The 21,056-nt window shown below is 35.8% G+C and overlaps 3 protein-coding genes across 3 annotated transcripts in view; 2 read left to right on the top strand and 1 right to left on the bottom strand.

The window, feature by feature from the left end:
* Positions 1 to 933, top strand: Ripalpha (RPA-interacting protein alpha). Its single transcript, XM_030385448.2, has 3 exons — positions 1 to 236; positions 295 to 360; positions 414 to 933. Exons 1-3 carry the CDS (start codon positions 120 to 122, stop codon positions 828 to 830), a joined length of 600 nt encoding a protein of 199 aa, XP_030241308.1. The 5' UTR covers positions 1 to 119; the 3' UTR covers positions 831 to 933.
* On the bottom strand, positions 866 to 2,064 carry LOC115563066 (putative isoaspartyl peptidase/L-asparaginase GA20639). The gene has a single exon (XM_030385446.2). It carries the CDS (start codon positions 1,977 to 1,979, stop codon positions 954 to 956), a length of 1,026 nt encoding a protein of 341 aa, XP_030241306.1. The 5' UTR covers positions 1,980 to 2,064; the 3' UTR covers positions 866 to 953.
* A 115-nt stretch (positions 2,065 to 2,179) lies between these two features.
* The window catches only part of Sur (Sulfonylurea receptor), a 63,299-nt gene continuing 44,422 nt past the window's right edge, over positions 2,180 to 21,056 (top strand). Inside the window, exons 1-4 of the mRNA XM_089258625.1 lie at positions 2,180 to 3,509; positions 13,382 to 13,647; positions 13,798 to 13,973; positions 19,182 to 19,397. Coding sequence (XP_089114751.1) covers positions 3,334 to 3,509; positions 13,382 to 13,647; positions 13,798 to 13,973; positions 19,182 to 19,397 — 834 coding nt within the window. The 5' untranslated portion in view covers positions 2,180 to 3,333. The remainder of the gene's footprint in view (positions 3,510 to 13,381; positions 13,648 to 13,797; positions 13,974 to 19,181; positions 19,398 to 21,056) is intronic.

The following is a 21,056-nucleotide window of genomic DNA, read 5'->3' as shown; positions in this document are numbered from 1 at the left end:
TTGTTCTTCGATAAATTACCGATAAGAAAAATCAGCTGTGGTTGGTGGCGTTCGCCCGCGCATTTCACAGTTTGTAGACATTTCATATTATTGCTTATTTCTTAGAATTGTGTGCTCAAATGCAGTGTCCCAGCAGTCCTATTAACCATACGAGTGTTGAACAAAAACGTCATGCACAAAATGTGGCCAGACAACAACGCATAGGCATGCCAAAGTTGCGCGAAATGCTGCGAGAGGTAAGGAAAAAATTGAGTGGTTTCACTGTAGCTAAAATTCAACTTGTTTAACCCACAGAAATGTCGCATACGGATTTTAAATGCACGCAACGACAGAGTCGATGGAAATCGGAAAGTGCAACTGGTAATTTGGTGCCACAAAATATTAAGAACTAGTTAATTAAACTTGATTTCTAGTCGGAGCTCGAAGAAATTTTACGATTAGAGCTAAAAGAACTGGACCAGGATTTGGAACTGGAACAGCATGTCTATGAGGAGCTGCTCTCCGATGTGAATGAATGGTATGCCCTACAAGAGCAGCACCTGGAAGCACTGTATACTGAGCCGGACACCGATCCAAAAGTTCATGAACTGATTTGTCCCGTGTGTTTGATCAAGTCGCTGCAGCGCTTCAAATCTCTATACACTTGCGAATGTGGTGCACGATTTGAGCACGCCGCAGACAAGCCGCAATTGGAGCAATTGATTAAACAGAAAGTTAACGAACACGAGCTGAACTGCACCCAGGCGCTGCAGTTCTTCATAGAGGCACAGCCAACGGGCAATCGCTTATTTACCATCTGCGGCAGCTGTGATTTTTGTAGTTCCATTTGAGTGGTTTTCAATCTCATTGTTCTGGCTGCGACCAGTTTTAAATTAGAAAATGTTTATTTATTATAGATATAAATTATAAATTATAGGTTAATGTTCTGCTCTATACATCTATTTCTTTAAGCTCTATGTATCATCGTCCACAATCTCCACTTCATCCTCACCAAACTCTACGCCGCAGTGCAGCTCCTTGCCCTGCTGATAGGCCCAGGACATGAGTTCAGTGGTAAAATAGATGCCTAGCTGGCCTCGATGATCGATGGCTATTAGGCCTCCCGTCTGCTTGAAATGAGCGGTCATATTTTGTAGCACCTCCTCCACTGCCTGCTGTATCGAATAATTCTTGTGCCGCACCAGCGCCAAGACGCGTGAGCTCAAATTGTAGCGCATGATCGACTCGCCGTGTCCAGTGGCTGAGACAGCACCTGCCTCATTGTCCGCATAGGTGCCAGCTCCCAGTATTGGCGAATCCCCAACACGACCCGACAACTTACCTGTTAGACCACCTGTTGAGGTCGCTGCTGCCACATTGCCGCCCGCATCAATGGCCACAGCGCCAACGGTGCCCGGAACCACGTTGAAATGCGTGTCAGTATTTGAGATCTTAAATACTTTGAGGAGTTTCTGCGATGCCTCTGTGACCAAGGCATTCTTGGGTAGAATTTCGAATCCTTCCTCTTTGGCCAAGCGCATGGCGCCGTCGCCTGCTAGAAACCGATAATTCGTCTTCTCCATGACACACCTGGCCAGGCTAATGGGATGCATTATGCTCCGTGCCATTGTAACGCAGCCGCCTTCCAGTCGGGAGCCGTCCATGATCGACGCATCCATTTCCACATTGCCATTCTCTGTCAGCACGGATCCATAGCCGGCATTGAAGTGAATATCTGCTTCAAGAACCATGACCGCCTGCTCCACAGCATTCAGGGCGCTGCCCGTCTCCAGCATGGCCTTATAGCCTCGTTGCGCTGCCTGCTTGACGCCCAACTTCACGCATTCCACCTTGTCGGCGTCTATATGCCCGGCACCACCGTGTACCAGCACAGTGGGCAGTATAGCATCACTGGCCAAGCTGCGCTTTCCCCAAGTTATTGTTTGACATTTTAGAAGTGGAAGCAACAATCTCTGGGGCAGCCTAAGGCCATGTAGCATTTTAAGCGACAGCAACGTATTCGACCTGCAGGAGGAGAACCTAAATTTGGGGAATTATAAAAAAGGGTAATAAATAATAATAAATATTAAAAAAAAAACTTGGCAGGTAGCATGATTTTCCTATTTTCTACATTTCCAACCAAGCAACGATAATTTCAAGTCGTCTCTTTAAATTCAAAACCGGCTGTTTCACATTTCATGCAGTTTGACAGTCAGCGACTTTCAAACTGTAGCCAAACACCGGCAAATAAGCAAAACACATGTAAACAAAAACAATGCAGACAACACAAAAATCAACAAACTTACGTAACGACACACTGAGAGGCTAGTATTCGACAAGTGCCCAACTAAAATATACCTCGTACATGCATGCTTACATGAAAATAGTACGTAAAATGTGAACTTTAGTACCTGACTGTAAAAATAAACATCATTTATTTAAAACTTGTTTGGCTTTGCTAAGAAAATATTGAAATTGAAAAGTGAAATTTCCTTGCAAGCGCAGGGCATGTCTGTATATCCGTTTGACATGCCTCGCTCTGCTATTTGTAGAGGGTAAAAGAATAAACGAAATGCGCGAAAGCTTTTGCGCGATCGTGCACGTGCATGCATGCTCCGTTGCTCGGTCGCTCGGCTGTTTTGCTTGCAAGCTGGCGCTCTCCCTCGCTCTCTCCCACTGTCTGTCTCTCACGCACGCACAGCTTCTTGAGCGAGAATTCTTCGTTGACCGTTTCCTTCAGTACGTTGCGCTACTCAGCTGCAGACGGTTGGGGCAGCTGCCACTAACGGGAAAATTGTTCGGTCTTCTTCGAATCAGTAGAAACGTGCGCATATTTCATTTAATGTCTCTACCGTTTTGTTTATATTCACAATAATTGCGATAAAACACACCAAATTAAAAGTAAAACGCGAACGCGGCGTGAGTTTTATGTTTATATACTATATGCTATACATGCATACACACACACACATGCTATATACAGATACAATGTGTGTATCTAAAATACGAAACATCTTTTGAAGCAAAACAAGTACAATAAAATAAGTACGTATAGAAAACTAGTTGCTGCTCTGTATATTTGTAATTGCGAAATATAATTTGTTTACATTTTCAATTTTCTGTGCGGTTTCCAAATATCGACATATTCCTCGTGCGCAAAATAAAACTATGAATGTGGCAGAAGAATCGTCTGGCCCAGTGTTTGTGGAAAATCTAAATGATATCTGAAATAAATGTATTCAAAATGTGTGAAGCTCAAAATTAATGTATTCATTTCTTCGTGATCTCTGAAAAGTTATTAGATTCGGCTTCAGTATTTTTCTTTTTTTTTTTTTTTGGGGGGGCTTCGTCAAAATGGGTCCGGTTTTTAATCTTATACGCTGTGATCAATTGTTCAATAGCTCGCGTGATACTTATGATAATCTAAAGACCGACATTTGCGGTATAGATCGTGTGAAATATATATTAACATGCCTTTGCATATGCGTGCTGATTATTGGATGCATTTATGTATGGAAAAAATATGATCGGTGAGTTTCAATTAATTTAATAATGCAAATAATACTTTAGAATTCTTAAATGAAATGTGTAATTGCATATTGTATATAAATAAACATATATTTTAATAAATATCTTTATCATGCATTATCAGATACACAGATACATATGTACTTACGTATATCTGTCCATATCTAGCAAACAAAACAATTTGTAAATTTCATTGATCTAAAATCTAATATGATTCGTATATACTATATGTATGTATATGTATGTACATATAACTAAATATTCATATTCGATTCATGCCCATTTTTCATTATGATATATTCATGAGAGAGCCTGAAATTTCAACTGAATGGGATTTTTAAAAATACATTGGAATATTAATTGGAAAATTTCGTGACTTTCCTCAAACATACAGATGGGAGAGGATTGACAAGCAGCCTTCGAAATGTTTCGGAAAAGTTGCTTCGAAAAGTTTTGCATCGAAGCAATCGTAAATTCAGCTATGTGTACTGTATGTGGGAGAATGTTTATTCGATTTATAGATTTCCGTTTGTAACCAAGCATTTGTGTTCAGTTTTTTGTTTTTCGTTTTCACTTTTAAAATTGTAAATTTTGCGTAAAATGCCGTCTCCAATTATCATGAAAACATTTATGCCAATTCTGTTGCGTTCGCTCGTGCCTCGTGTGGGACGGAATCTGGTGCAAAGCCGTTCGAAATCCGTAGTGTTGCATCAGCTCTCCGAGGGCCTGACTGTGCACAGGACACTATTGAAGCACGGTATAAGGTCCGTTTAGTCGAATGACAGCAAATGTTTGGATGGATGGTTGGGCGAGCGGTCAGTTGAAACATGCTTGAGAATTTTAAGAACCGATCCTAGCTGCAGTTTTTAATTTTTGTAATTTTCTAGTATCGTATCGAAATTTGTGATTGTATGTTTATTAAGCCGATTGTAAAAAAAATATGAATTTTCAAAACTGTGTCGTAGAATCGAAAGCCAAAAATTGATTCGTCTGGCAGCATCTTAATCGGAACGTTCCTTTCCATGAGGTCGAGTTTACACCAATCTGTCGATATAGCTTTGATTTTCTTTTTGAGTTGATCTGATTCTTAAAACATATTTTCTTATTTTTGTTTTAACAACTTTCGGTATAGATTTAGAGTTAGATTAAAAATTGATCATTGTCTATAAATTTTTAGAACATATTGTGATGAGATCCTATAACTAATCATAATAATAATGATAGTTACAGCTATAATATAAAAATACTATTGTTTCAATTACGATGTCGATGATGATTTGAACGTAGATAATTATAATAAGCAAGATGTAAGTGTTGCTAAACAGGATAAAGAGGTTGATTATGAAGAAGCTAATAAAACTGAGAATGATTATGATGGGAAGATTAAAATAATAATATCGATATTGATTATTATGATTGCTATATAGATAATGATGATCGTATGGTGATGTCAACATCATTTTAATAGCAATAGATCTTTAATACCGACGATCGTAGTAATAAAGTGTAAGCTAATAATACTGAAATTGATAATGCTTTTTCGCTTTTCGCTTGATGATAATGACAACTTTTAGTCAACATGATAATGATCGACATTAGCTATTTAATGATTGATTTCTAGGTATCTCTGCCTGCAGCACTCGCGGCTAGAGCATTCGTAACACATTTATGTTTGTTCTAGGTTTGCTGCGTCATATAAACTATATTTAGATTTGTATCTCTTGGTTTAGTGTTTTGTAACATTTTCACTGTCAATTCGAATTTCCCCTGTTCTCCACACTCCGACTAACTCTCTTGAGTAAGCGGAACAAGTGACTCGAAGCATGTGAATATTCTATGGAGATAAACAAATTGGGAACTTTTATTTAAATATAGCAACGTGCGTTTATAAACAACATGCGAAAGGCAACAGGCCCGCAGAGTCATTGTATACACATACATATACATATACATACATATACATATGTGTAAAAGGGGGAAGAGGAGCAAATTACTCATGTGGCGCTTGGCCAGCTGTTGAAATAAATGAAAAGCACAACCAAACAGACAACAATGAAATCAAAAATGTTCCAGCCACGTATTACTTTTCATAAAACTTATATACATACATACATATATAATTTGATATATATGTGTGTGTGTATCTGAGTATCTTGAAGATGCATACATATTTCTTAGTAAAACATTTGAATATCTCATTTTGTGAAAATCCCATGGTTCTCTGTTCACTGTTCGCTATTTAATTCGAATTTTGGCTTTTATACGTCCCCAGACACTCGCCTAATGACCGACCGACCGACTGCACGATTTAAATGAATAAACAGAACAGATGCAGACACTGGCACATGCATAGATGTAAATCTATATTATATATCAAAAGATACATTTCCATCGAGCGCCAACGACAGCCGACGGCCGACAGGCGACACAAAACATGAAATCCAAATCTAGTTGCAAAATCATTTGAATTATTTACTGACAGCCGTGACAAAAGTCAAATAAAAAAGAAAAATAATAAAAACAGCAATAATTCCCAGCAATTTTATAAATATTATGGATCTAGAAATATTTTTATTGAAAGCCGAATGGATACTCTAGGAAAACACATATGTTGCTGGAAGAATGTATTAATCATAATTAAATTTCAAAAATTTTTATCTTGATATTAAGAAAAATTAAAATTTACTTAAATATGTACTTTTCGTTAACAATTTAAGTTAAGAATATTTAAACAATTTATTATGTGATATGCATGTTAGATTGTACATTGTTAGATTGTGATATGCATGTTAGATTTGAGATGGAATTAAAATAAAATAAACTTTAAAGGCAAAAATAAAATAACACTGATACGAAGTAAATATATATTGATTTTCTGATACATATACATATGTATATATCAAAATATATATAAAGTATATATATGTATAAAAGTTTATTATTGCTTTTTGTATATTTACATTATTATTTTCATTTTTTAATTTTACATTATTATTTATTTAATGATAATAACTATAGTGCCTCGTCACAAAATATGATGAAGACGCAAAATATATACTTATATTACTAAAAATACATATATAATTTGAAAGGATTGAAAAAGTAAAGATTGTAAAAGTTTTGGTTAGCTTAAGTTCAGCTAGGTTCCAATGAATACTGGGTTGGGGTTAGGTTAAACTGAATTAGGGTAGATCATCAGTGCTCCTGAGCTCAGTTAGAACTATATTTATATTTATAATTAGCTTATGTTATATTATATATAACTGGTCTTACGATATTACAATATTTGGACTAGGCTGTAGATATTAATGCGATATTTTACTAGAAATTATTTAGTTACGAAAGTCTTTTTGCAGCTTTTTCTAGCTGTATGACACGCATTTCATAGTGTATAAAGTGTCGCATACGCCTCTGGCTGTGGATCAATGAACGTTGCTGGAGGTGGCGGCGCTTGCGATTGCCTGTGGTTGCTGTGGCTGTGGCTGTGGCTGTGGCTGCTGCTGTGGCTGTGGCTGCATTGCGACGTCATCGTTGTTCTTTGCTTGACGTGCATGGGTACATACATATACAGAGATATCTATATATTGTATTGTATGCATACATTTGCCCAGCTCAATTAATAAAAGTTTACTCCAGTTTGCATACGGACGGCAAGAGACACCGAGGGACAGATACATGTAATCAAGAGACGGGCACAAGTTTTCATAGGAATTTCGTTTCGAACTGTGTTTTGGTTGGCGTTTTTTTTTTTTTTTGTTTGCTCGATGCTGTTTTGGTTATTTGGTCTTGTCATCAGCGTGCTTGGCCATCGAATAGCTCGTAAATGAACTGAACTGTATCACAGACTACTTTGCTCTGCTCTGGCTTGGCGTGGTGTGGCGTGGCGTGGCGTGGCGGCAGTTTGTAACTCGGATCGCCGGATCATTGGTCATTGGTCATTCAATATGCGCATATATCTTCATCATCAGCTCGAAATGGAAGCAGCAGCTGCAGCCGGCAAAGCATTAAACAGTTGCCCGCTTTGTCATTTCAATATTTGTTGTCATATACATATTTATCTGCGGTCGATTCAATGGACTTAATTAAAGTAAGTCCACGCACAAATGCCTAGGAATGTGGCACAAATATGGATGCGATGCACTTAAGCTATCAATTCATATGTTGGAAAGGCCTTTGAGCAAATAAACAAACGAATAAAATTGATTAAAAAAATATTGATAATTATTATTTAAAGATAAATATATATTTTAAAGTTGAATTTATTAATATTCATTTAATTTATTTAAACTTTATATTCTTAATTTAACAAATTAAAAAAAAACCCTAATCAAAAAAATTCATATAAATAATATTTCAAACAGTTATATAAAAAAAATAAAAATTATTAAAAAAAAAATTATTAATATGACATATATAATATATATAACTTCAATTTATTGCAATAATTAATTTAAATATAATAAAATTGTAATACTTTATTTTTGTTTTATCAATCAATTCTTAAGTAAAAATTGAAAATTGTAACAGAGTCGAACGATCGGCTAGCCCAATAAAATATTTTTTCGAAAATTCCCATGAGAACGTTTACGTGCTTCCAATTTAAATTTGATATGATTTGTCAGCTGAATGTTTATAAAATTTGAGCAATTAGTGAATAACTGGGCATGCCCCAGCTTAAATAATTATTCTTATAAGTTCATAAATGTCGTAAAAACTTACTCGAGCTTTGCATTTGTTTTGCTTTATAAATACATTGACATTCTTGAAAGATTGAAGTATTTATTCGGTATGCATATTCGCTGATGACGAGCAGATAACTCGATTCTTAAAATATATACTCCATATACCTATTTTCCGCAAGATATCAGTCAAGCTGTAAAATGTTAGGAAAGGTTTTCAGTTTCATTTGCGATTAGAGCAACCATTAAGACAAATTAGCCTCAGTTTAATGAAATAATCTGTTAGACTTTGACTTAATAACTGATTTTCCCTTCCATTTGAACTTGACCGTAAAAATATCAAACACGTAAATTCAAATGAGTCAAATGTAAACAAAATGCTTAACAAGTGGATGAATTCGAGGCACGCTTCCAATTTAGAGCAATTCAAAGGCCACTTGAATTTATTCCAAATATCATTGATATCCGAAACTAATAGAGCTCAGTGCACCGTACTTCAAGTACATGAAAATCACTCGCACACCCGAGCAGAGGAAGGAGAAAAAAAATACAAAACAGAGCTAAGGATGCACATCAATAAACAGTTCGAAATTAATGCAACAACAACAACAACAACAACAATGAATCGCACTTGCACTCTCACTCGTGAGTGCACTCATTGTGCCCCGGACTCATTCATAAAAAATCAGCTCCCGATGGCCATAATATATCCGGCACTTGAGAAATAGCGTCCCGTGCCAAGGCAACAACAGCTGCCGCAACAGCAACAGCAACTGCAACATCTGCAAGTGCAACAGCAACTGCAACTGCAATTTTCTGGTATTTTTGGATCATTTGGTAAACAAATCATTCGCTCCAATTGAAATCAAGAGTCGAGTGTATTTTAAGTTTTATTAGATATCTTAATTTGACGCTCGAGCATTACGTAAAGGTGTGGCAGCCAGAGAGGAAACAGGTGCGGACAGTTGGACAGAGTGTGAAAAGCTGTTGTACATGTTCTCCAACAAATCAGACAACAAGAAATTGCATTTAAGATGTGTGCGAAACTTTGTTTTGTCTATAATGTTGTCTGCTTTAATACCCTGCCTCTAGTGAGGGTGCAAAAGAAGGGGATATTGGTTTGCAGTTTGTATATGGAGTAGAGTATGTTGAGGGTATATTGGTTAAAGTGGGCAACAAGTAAAAGCTTAAAAAAATATAGTTTTTAATTTGGACAAACAGCAAGGTATAGTAAATGTAGAGAGTATATACAGTCTTATAATATACTGAAATTTGCATTGGAATTCCAGTTGTTAAATTGTCTACTACAATCTCATTTAGAATTACAACAAACCCAATTTAGTTTATATCTAGGGTATCTATCGGTCTAGTTCCATTCACGTTTTTTTGTTTGAGGGCTTAAATGTCTGTAGAGAAGTGAAACAGCAATAAAAATCAAGTGTTTCATAATTAAGCTCAATGGAACTATTTAAAGACACAATGTATATATGAAAGGTACTGCATAGTCGATATCTATTTGCCTCTCCGTATATGAAGTGGAGTCTCGATTAGTTCAAGAGCTAAATACTTGAAAATGTGAATGCAGGGAATCCATGGGCACGTTCCCAATGTTCCCAATGGGATCTTCTTAGCTTTGTGTTTACACATAGAACCATTAGTATCGCTAAGCTTACTATAATATAAATATATTATTAACTTTAACTTAACGTGTCGATTGTAATATATGTATATAACCGTTGTTCGCCCTCTCGGCTAGTGCCCTCAGTTCAGCTGTCTTTTATAAAGACAGTCTGTTTACAGCAGAGAACCACTCTGTTAACAGCGCTTGCTACTGTTGCTGTGCAGTTGTGACGAGGCGTCTCTGTTAATAGCGGCTAGTCTGTTAACGACAGAGACTGACTCTGGTAACAGCCAAGAGCCACACTATTAACAGCAGAGATGGGCTGACTCGATTAACAGTGGAGTACGGCACTCACTGTTAATAGCGCTTCCTACCTTTAGTAGTGTTGGTGTGAGACTTAAAGCTTGCACAAAGCTGCTGTGGCTACACGATTCTCCGTGTGTGAGGGAGGGAGATAGAATGACTGCATACCGTGGTGTAGTTGCGGATGTATAATCATATACAACAATTTCCTCAAATGCCATTTCTATTTGTTGCATCTTTAAAATCTTTAAAGATTATTTTATTTTGTTACATTTTACAAAGAAATGTTGATTATTTTACTTTAGCACACGTTTTAGAGTGAATATTGAGTACTCGAAACATATAAGCACACAACAGCCTCAATTTAAAACAACTTATGATTATTTTATTTTCATTTAAAATTGTATTTACCGAATTCGAGCTCGAAGCAATTTCAAGCTACAAATTGACTTATGTTTAGAGAAAACAATTTATTTATTATTCCTTTATTGGCCCGCAGCAAAGCTCGAATCATGCAACGTATTTTACATCAACCAACAATATTTTTAGATAAAAGGAAATTCTCCAATTTAGTTGGTCGACTAAAATAATTAAAATTTCATCAGATATCATTTATCATTTACCAATTTACCAGGTGCAAAAAATGTTTGGACAACAAAGTGATGGACACACACTCATATACTCACACACGCCCACACACAAATGTACATAAACATCGGCTACATAGTCAATATATATACAAATTATAGGAACTGTTCAAATTTTTCAATCAACGACTATTAATTTGCAAATGCTACCGCTAAGGCAAGGGGAAAAAAAAAACAAATTTTGCCATCAATAAAAAATGTTGCACCTGAGTCTGGCCAGAACTAAAATTCGAACAATGCAAAAAAAAAAAAAAAAAAAAAAAAAAATTTAGTAAACAATTTCGAATAGCTTTGCATTTTTTATTATTTTCTTTTGCATACTGCATTTAAAAGCACATTGCCCGGCGAGCACAGGAAAAATGAAAATGAAACCAAAAGCAACAAATAATTTGTTTTTCCCAAAAAATATTGCAAATCAATTATTCATGCACTTTTAGAGCGGTCAAAAATGTAATTAATATGTAAGAGTCGTCTGTCTTTTGTCTGTCTGGCTCTCTGGCTGTCCGCCTGTCAGGCCAGGCGTTTTTCATTAAATTTATAGACTGTCTGGGAGCACAATAAATAAAATTGCCCAAGAAATAAATAAACAAAAACTTTCCAAAAATTTGCCGGCGCGCTAAAAAATTAAAATCAAGCCACAATTGCACGGGTAACCCCCTAAAAATGTATACCCACACGATCTTCTGCTCCCTCTCTCTCTCTCTCTCTCTGTCTTACTCTCTGTTTATGTGTGTGTCTGTGCTTCCTTGCATTGGGCACGCCTCTGCACCAAATGGTATATGCAACAATGTATTCGCCATAAATAATATTTCAACGGCATTGCGGACGCAGGTTAACTGTGTGCCAGCCTCTTCCCCTCCCTCCAGCACTCTGTTCCCCCCTCTAACCGCCACTAGCTCCATTTCGCTCTATCTCTCTTTATCCCCCAGTTAGTTGTGCGTTTTTTTTTGTCAGCCATGTGCAAACGTGTAAATGTTCACGTTGTGCAGCCAAAAAGTATGCCACATTTTTGCACATCATTAAATATATTTGTGTGAGCAGGATATATACATAGAAGACAAAAAAAAAAAAAATAAAAACTTAGCGTAGAGGAAGCAAATTTGTATATTGAATTGGTAATGCATTTATAGATATTGAATTTACTCTAAGCACAATTTTCAGTTTCTTAGTTTTTAATTACAATTTTGCTTTTAATTTGAAAAAAGTTTAAATTTTTTTTTTTACTTATAATTGATTTCTCTATAATTCATCTCTATAATTCATCTATGTATTATTTAATTTGAAATTTATTTGAATGTTCTTTTGTTGTTTTTGTTAGATCTGCGTTGTTGTTTTCTCAAGAAGTAAATGCCTAAGATATTTTGATATGAATAGTTTTTTAACGGAACCCCTTAAAAGTTCACATAGTACCTATAGATTGATATATGATAGCTATCTTTTGTATATATAAACTCATCTATGATATTATATTAATTATAGCATATAGCTGTCTTCATAAAAATACATATGCTATTGCAGTATAAGGTAATATTTACTTAGACTTTAACTAGAATAATTCATTTCAAAAGAAAACATTTAAACCTCCTGGAGTCTGAAATTGATAATATAAAATATTCATTTTATTTGAAGTCTCGCAGAGCTTAATTATGACTTATATTAATTGCCATTAAATTTTTAATAAAATATACACTAAATTTATAGTAAACCTTACACTGATTATTTACAAAATATATATTAAATATGCACATTATAAATACATTTTACATAAAATTAGTTATTTATTAAATATATACTAACTACTTATTAAAATATGTATACAAAATTTATTGCATTTAGTTCATTTAGCTTTAATGAGCATAGCTTTATATTATAACCAACTCTCATTAGTCAAGTTTATGTCGAGAGAATTGATGTTCGATTATAAATTCTATATTTCATACCAACATAATTGCTTTTTCCATAAGCTAATCTCTCATTTATCCATATGCTTCTCAATTGCAAACTAAGGGAATTTAGCAAAAGTTCTACTGATTACCTACCTCTCTCTCACTCTTTCTCTCTCTCTCTCTCTCTCTCTTTCTCTCTTTCTCTCTCTCTCTCTCTCTCTGTCTGTCTCGTAATCCGATTAATCTGCGGTCAGATTCTATTCACTTGGCTATTAAAACTTAGTTAGCTAATTTGAATCAAAACCATGGCAATGCAATCAAAAAGTGGACCACTCCAGTGCCCGTCATATATCACACTTAAGATTATGGCCAGGCAACATGAGCAAGAGCAAATAGACGAGTTCGTATGGCTGTGTGAGTGGAAGCTCAGCTAAAGAGAAGTCGCATAAACACTTGAATATAATTGTGGAAATTACAAAGAACACTTGAATACACACACAGACACAAACTCACACACACACACACAGTCACAGTCTCAGCTATTCGACTGGGTCCTTTAGCTATCTGGCTTGGCTGTGCCATGCACTCCACTTAATTAAACCAAAAAACTGTTGATATTGTGCTATTTATGCATTCAATACTACTACTACTGCGACCTTGCCTAGTGGATCCTACCTACCTAGCCTATGTACAGAGCAACCTGTTTGAAAACACCCACGTTTCCCTCTCTCGTTTCAGGTGCCATAAAACTTTGCTGGCCTTTCACAATTTGCGCGCAGCTGTTTCGCTGCTTCTGCTGGCCGTTAACAGTCTCGAGCTGGCCAGGAGTCTGCTGCCCCAGCGCCGGACGGAGCAGCTGTATCAGCTCTTTGACTCAACGCCCAAGGAGCTGAATGTTCTGATTATCATTGGCACGGGCGCCGTGCGGAATGCCCTCGCTGCCGTCCTGTTGACAATTATGCTAATGTGCTATCATCGTGTGCTCGAGCGCAAAAAGATGACAGGTGCGTCTGACTTGCTTCCATTCCCACTAACTCTCTCTCTCTCTCCATCTCCATCTGTCCCTCTCTCTCTTTTTGTTTGTTATTGTGTGTGTCTGCTGGTCAGATAATTTGATGCCAGCTAAATTAATCAAACACCGTCTCATTTCATAGACTTTCTCTACGGCAGCATCGCCATAGAAATGTTGATTTTTCTGCTGCGCATCGATGAGCTCGCCGAGGTGGCCTATTACGAAGAGCTCCTTGAGCTGGAGACCTGCCTGCTCAGCGTAACGGTGATTTGTCTATTGGTCTTGGCTGCACTGGATGGATATACCATTTATAAAGAGGTGAGTACGCCATTTACATAAATACAAATTTGATATTATAAATCATAATCAGCAAATTAATTACAAATGGTGAGCTCCAAGGAGACGGAACCGAACGCATTTGAATTCTCTCTTTTTGAGTGGGCTGGCATAATATTGGCTTAGAATCTACCAATCCTAGCTCTAGGGAAAATTTTCGTGTTCATTTATCATAAATTGGCGTAAGTCTTTTTCTCTCTCGGTGGTGCATGGCGCTATGGTTAACTCGAGAAATATTCTTTTGAAGTCGGAGAATAATGATTTACTTTGTACTCTCCTCTGCTATGTCTGTCTCTCTCTCTCTCTCTGCCTCTCTCTCTCTGTCTCCCTCTCTTTCAATCTGTCTCTCTCTTTCTATCGTCAGTTCAGTTTCTTTCTCCCTGCCGTTCACTTTCTCTCTCTTTCACTCCCTCTTCTTCTCTCTCGCTCACATTCTCTACCTGTCTCGCTCGAAAAACCCCGCTTATCGAATTAACATTCATGCATATATGATATTGCCCAACAGATAGTTAAATATTTAAAGAGGCGGTAGAAAGAGGCGAACGATGTGGAAAGTGGATGGCTTCGGTCGTTGTGTCTTCTCATGCTTGACATTATTTCCGCTTGAGACCGGAAATCCAAAGTTGCCACACAGGACACACAAGACACACAGAACATGCCACACGAATGCACAGATATCCACAACAATAACAACAACAACAACAACAACAACAAACACTAAAAGAGGCACAGCGCAATAAGCGCTCCAAAGTAGCAAAGCAAATAAAAACATTAAAGTTACATTGGGCGCTTCTGCCCTGCTTGCCTCTTATGCCAAGACAGTGGGCGTGGTGGTGTGGCGTGGGCAAACAACTTGGACTTCATATAAAGCTCACAGCTTACGGCTGTTTATACATTCACCCACCGTCTGCTCCCGATCCTCCTGCTGCTGCTGCAGTCCATAAACGAGCACCAAAAGAACTTGCACCTTAACTCTGTGCGCGGCCATTGTTATGCAGCCAAATGCACTAATGCTGTTGCATACCTGAAGATGCAGCCGAATGCCGAAACTAGTTCAACTGCCACACGTGCGTGGGTGTGTCTCTTTATGGGTGTGTGTGTGTGTGTCTCTGTGTGCTGCGTTAAAGTTTGCCAAAATGTGGATATTCAATATTGTTTAACAGGAGGCGAGGCTACATATATATATTTATAGTTTTTTTTAAATAAACAAAAATAATTATTTTTTTATATTTTATATATACAGTTGCGGTCATCATAATAGTAACAAATTTGCGGTCTAATAATAGATATAGTTTTTTATCTTATTTTATTTTTAAATTATTAATATATAGATATAGATAGAATAAATAAAATTAATATAACTGGGTAAATAGTTCGATAGAATAAATAACATAAATATAAATAGGTATTTTACTTGATTTTTAAAATGTATTATCAACTTAATAATCTACATAAAGTTCGTACTTTTGCTACACGCGGATTTTAATAGATTTTTTAGTAAGCGAATTGTAGGTGGTATGAGAATTTTTAATTGATGTTGCCAATTGCCTTTAAATGGACGCTCCCATAATCGGTCAGTTTTCGCTACAGACTCATTCTTACTTTCACGTTCACTCCTTTCCTAAAATGTCGCCTGCAATTATGGACTTTACCTAAAAAATACAATATATACTATAGTGCTAAATGCACCCAAAAACTAATTTACAACTCGATTACAAAATCTTATGATATTAGTTTAAAAAAAAGTACTCATTATGCTCACCAACCAATCAGTCGATAGCTTAAACAACCCGATATTCATACATAACTTGTCTAAAAATAGCGCAGCTTATCCCAATCTAAAAAGGTTCTCACGAACCCTAGCTGAGAAAACCCTTTGAATATAGGCTCAGTGTTAACACACAATATATATTTATTGAGCTTGGATTCAATATTCTTTTTATTGATTTCGCCTTTCTGGTAAATTTATGTAAAGTCATGCGTCCCACTCCTCTCCTCCACTTGTGCTCCCTGATATTCATGCACATGTCGTATGAGTAATATTCAAACATCAAATCAATGCCAGCTGAGGCTAAAAAGCCAATTGAAAGGCAAACTTTGGTTGGAGCAGCACACCACCATCTTCCTGCCAAACACAAATAAAAAAAAAATGAGGAGAGAACTATGTAAATTCTCATGAAGTGCGCCCTTGAGTATGCTATACATTTGGCAAGTGGTTCGTTGCGAGGGTTTTGCGAGCAAATGCAGGCAATGGAATTACGCTGCATAAACGATGGGAACCAAGGCAAAGGCAACCGAAAACACAGCCTTTGGCATACAATTGAGCGCTGGACATTTGTCAACATTTTCCGCAACACCACCCCTCCGCTTGCCATGCCTCAGCCAAATTCAAAACTATGGAGAGCCGGAAACTGCGGCAACTGACAAAATGCCGCTTCACGTGCTCCGCTTATCTGTTACTCCACGAGAGCCACGGGAAGGCCCAACCTAATTTGGATGCCGCCATGCAGTGCATAATTTTAATAAAGGAAGTGTGCGGCAGCTCTGGCTTGTGGGTGTCGGGTGAGGGAAAGGGGCGTGTGCGAGGTAGCTACTTGTAAAATGAGACTAGCTGAGCCGAGGGTGTGTGCAAATAATGCCATGCAACGCTGAGCGCAATCCCGAAAATACAAACAACGAAGACGGCGTACAAGTTGGGGTATATTCGAATAATGAATGCGCTTTCGTTATGCATAAATAAAATATCTAGCTAATTCAGATTGCCTATGCTTATAAATTTGGAGTATTAAATGATTTATTCTTTATACTACCAATTAAAAATTAATAAATAAAAGTAAATGGATTAAGTAAAATACAAATTTAACAATTAAATAAAATTATTATTAAATGAAGAAGAAATTAAAAATACATACATATAACAATTTTATACATACATATATAAAAAATATAAATATTGAAAAAATTAATTGATTAACAAAATCAACAAATCAATATTTTATTTTATGAATTTCATTATTTTTTGTTAACTTATATATTTACATTTGTTCAAAACATTTTTAATTAAATTAAATTTAATGTTTTTATTTTTTAAAATTTAAAATATTTTTTGAAATAATGCCAACATACTAATTTTAATTTAATAATTCAAATTTGAGTTTTTAATTATTTCAATTTTACAAATACACTTAAAATATTAATGTTTAAATTAAATTAAAAATTTTAAAATGTTAATTATGAAAATGTTCATTTAAAAGAGATTTATTTTATGATTAATAAATTCAAATTAATGACAAAAAAAATATTATTATAATAGATAATAAAAATTATAAATAAGTATAGATAGGAATAAGTATAGTTTATAATTGGATATCTGAGTAACCCCAACTTGCATTAGAGTATGGTTTAAACCGGTTGCAGATTTTGCAGTTGTTATTGTTGTTGTTTGAGTTGTTGTTAGAAACGGATGTTGGGTTAGGCGGTTGATTGTATATACGTATATATATGTGGGGGTGTCTCTCTGACGAGGGTAAAGAGCTTGGGCCAGGAAGGAAAAGAGGCAGAGGAGTGAAGGCGTGGATTTCAGTGCAGTTTGCATTTGCATTTGCATTTTGGTAGCGAGCGAGCGCGTAAAATTAGCTGAGCAAATAGCCGAGGAGTAGAAGAAAGTGAAGGACTCACCCGACGTTGACAATGCAAAAGGTTTATTTAATTTAACAAGGGATTATCATAAAGCACGGCCGAGGCGTGGGCGGCCGGGAGTAGTGCTGCGCTCAGTGCTGGGACTTTAATATGTTTACATTTTAATTGAGGTTAAGCGCAGATTTGCAGCTCTTCGAAATCCTTTTGCACTGCTGGCCAAATATTTTATTTATGTCAGTTTGGCAAAGCATTTGCATTCTTCAAGGCGTTGAGCGCTTGACCGCACCACGAGTGCCACAAAAACGGCTCGCTTTAGACTTGGCTAAGTGCAACAAATGCCGCAACACAACTGCCACAGCAGCTGCAGCAAAGCTGCCAGCCTGCAACAGTTTCCCTTCAAAGAAAAGGCAAAAAAAAGGAAAACCTAAGGAAGAAGAAGACCAGCTAGACTGGCCAGACGAAGTGCCATTGTTAAGGCGTTGAGCTGCATACAGAACGTGTTGCACATCAAGGCAAGCATGAGGTACAAAAAAAAACGACTAGTATGCTGTCCTGCAACTGACTAAGAAATACCCTGTAATCAGCAAGTGATTAAATCTATTAGGATCTTTTATAAATCATATTTAATGAAACATGCAGCGTATAGGGAATACATATTTATTCTATTATAATATTTTCTTACACTTAATAGGTAAATATATGTATTAAAATATACGTATATATATAATATAAAAATATATGTATTATATTATTATAAAAAAAATAATATTAAAATAAAAAAATAAATAAATTTAACAAAAAATAGAAAAAAAAGTATTTTTATTTTATTTATTATTTTTATTATAATTATTAGTATGGTTTTTTTTAACACTTATATTTTTATAATTTGCCTATCTTTATTTGGATTCCTGATTGTAGTTTTTTTTCGAAGCCAAGCACAAATTTATTATGAGTGTCATTATCGGGCATACAGAAAATGTATAAGCCAAAGCAAGTAATATTAAAGTAAACCCTATAAAGTTAATTTAATAGATTGGGTGCCAACAGAGAATCAGCCATCCTTACGAAGAAAACTTTTGAAGTGAGTTTCATAAATTTCCTTTTACTGCACAGATATAGAACGTATTTTTGGGATTTTTGAAAATTTTATTTTAATAATATATTAAAAAAAGACCATATACAATATACAATATTATTTATTTACAACCCTTCTCAACCACCCGAAATACCCTATATTTGCTCTACCACTGGGCATGCACATTATTATAAGTGGCAGTAACACATGCAAGCAAGACACTCGAATGTCATCTTGTCTTTTTGCATGGCAGACGAGGCCACTGAGAGGCAGCTTGGAATTTGTTGTCAGAACTTAAGGCCAGTTACTAAGTTGCTTTTGAGTTATGGTCCAGTTTTTGGCTGGCTTTGTCTTCTTTTGGAGCGATGCAAAGTTGTGTGAGCCGTCAGCTCAGGCTGATGAGAACTCCATCAAAAGTTGTTAAATCTGGTAAATCTGCTGGGACTTATATACGATTATACACTCTTATACTGCAGCGTTATCGGGACGATTATTTGGAGGATTACGACTGCATCGGCTACAAGCATACGCTGGCCACATTCTATTCGAAGATCTGCTTCTGGTGGCTTACTTCGCTGCTCTGGCTGGGCTACAAGGAACCGCTCGAACTGGAAGATCTGGGCCAAATGCGATTGGAGGATAGCGCCAGAGCGCATTACGATCGGTTTTTATATATATATACCGAGGAGATGGTGAGTTATTAATACTTATTGAATAATATTATTAATATTCGTAGGATTATTAATTATGAACAATTTTATAAAAGAGCTTACGTGCATATATTGGTCAAAATAATGAGTTCTGTTAGATATGTGTAAAAACTCAACAGGAATTAAAAAAAAAACAACATAAATTAATTAATAATAACTAATAAAGAGTTAAAAGTCGGGGAGAGAGGAAGAAAGAGAGAGAGAGAGAGAGAGTGAAATAGAGGCGCGGGAGAAAGAGATAGATGTATATAGATGTATATATATTGTATAAATATATAGAGCGAGTCGTAACCCCAGAAAAGCGTTGCAGAAGCAGTAATTCCAGATCAAAGTTAATACTGTGCAGTGTAATATATTGAATATTATTTTACATATGACACAATAGCATATATTCATATATACATATATTCATACATACATATATACATATATATTCATTAATATGTCCACGCATATTCGTAAGTCTTTGCACTTAAGTATTGTGATAATAACCCATATGAAAAAGGCATTAAGCGGCCACTGAGCTCATTGACTGTCATTTAATTAAAAATTACACATTAACAACAAACAACAAAAAAAAAAGAAAGGAAAACAGTAAAAGAAAATAATAAATAAATAATTAAATGCGACTGGCAAAAAAAAAAAAAAAAAACAAAAAAACGAAGCCCTGTTACAATTGAGTCTTCTTTCCGGCTTGGCGTGGCCGGGCTCTGTTGAATTTCCATTAAGAAAATATTGTATTTCATTTGCAAAAAGCACAACAAGCAAATTGCTTAATTATTTATTTCAATGCAATGCCGCCCGTTGCCCAGCGGCAATAAATTATCAATGCGAATAAAATATATACACATGTACATACCTTTGTGCATATATTTGAATATATCACGCGATGGGCCAGAGATGTGGCCATTTGCTTGATAACAAAGTGAAAGTGTGGTCTTTGTCGAGCTTGCTTCGGGCATACCCTGCAATGCAAAAGAGCTCGAGAAGGGTCGACTGGCAAAGTGGATAGAGATTTTTGAGTTTCGATAGGCGAAAAGAAAAGAAAGAGAAAATCTAATGGAGAGGAGCCAAGAGAAGATATAAAGATAATGAAGATTAAAGTGAGAGAAGAGCGAAGAGAGAGCACAGAAAAGTGAAAGCATAAGAAAAATAGGAGTGAAGAGAGTATATACAAAAAAGCAAGAAGAAAAAGAAATGCGAGCATTAAAATGAAAGAAGTAAGAGAAGAAAAGAAAGAAGGTTAGAAAAGAAAAGATATAAACAAAGAGAAGACAATACAAGGAAAATAAAGTAACAAAAAAGAGAGCAGATAATTTTCTTAAAATAAATTTAAAATATACTCCTTAAAATCCATACTTTCTTTTCATATATGTGAATTCTACAGGGTATTTGCTCGCTGGTATTTCAACAAAGCTGAAATTGTCTTGGTTCGTGTGTTTTTTAAATGTTAATTTATTTGCCGCATTTTGTGCGCAATTTTTAATGACAAAATGGCAACTGACTGTGTAAATTATTATGAAATGCCAGCGAACGATGTAGCCAAAGGATATATTAAACGTCTGGCATTAATGTGCTTATTAATTACACTTAATAGGTGCCACATGGCGTATACGTAATATCTAAAGAGTTTACATATAT

This window comes from Drosophila navojoa, chromosome 3 (genome assembly GCF_054131105.1).
Source record: "Drosophila navojoa isolate 15081-1374.11 chromosome 3, UAZ_NAV_1.0, whole genome shotgun sequence".
Taxonomy (NCBI): Eukaryota; Metazoa; Arthropoda; class Insecta; order Diptera; family Drosophilidae; genus Drosophila; species Drosophila navojoa.
Note: the sequence above shows the minus strand (reverse complement) of the source record. Positions and strands in the feature narration are given on the sequence as shown.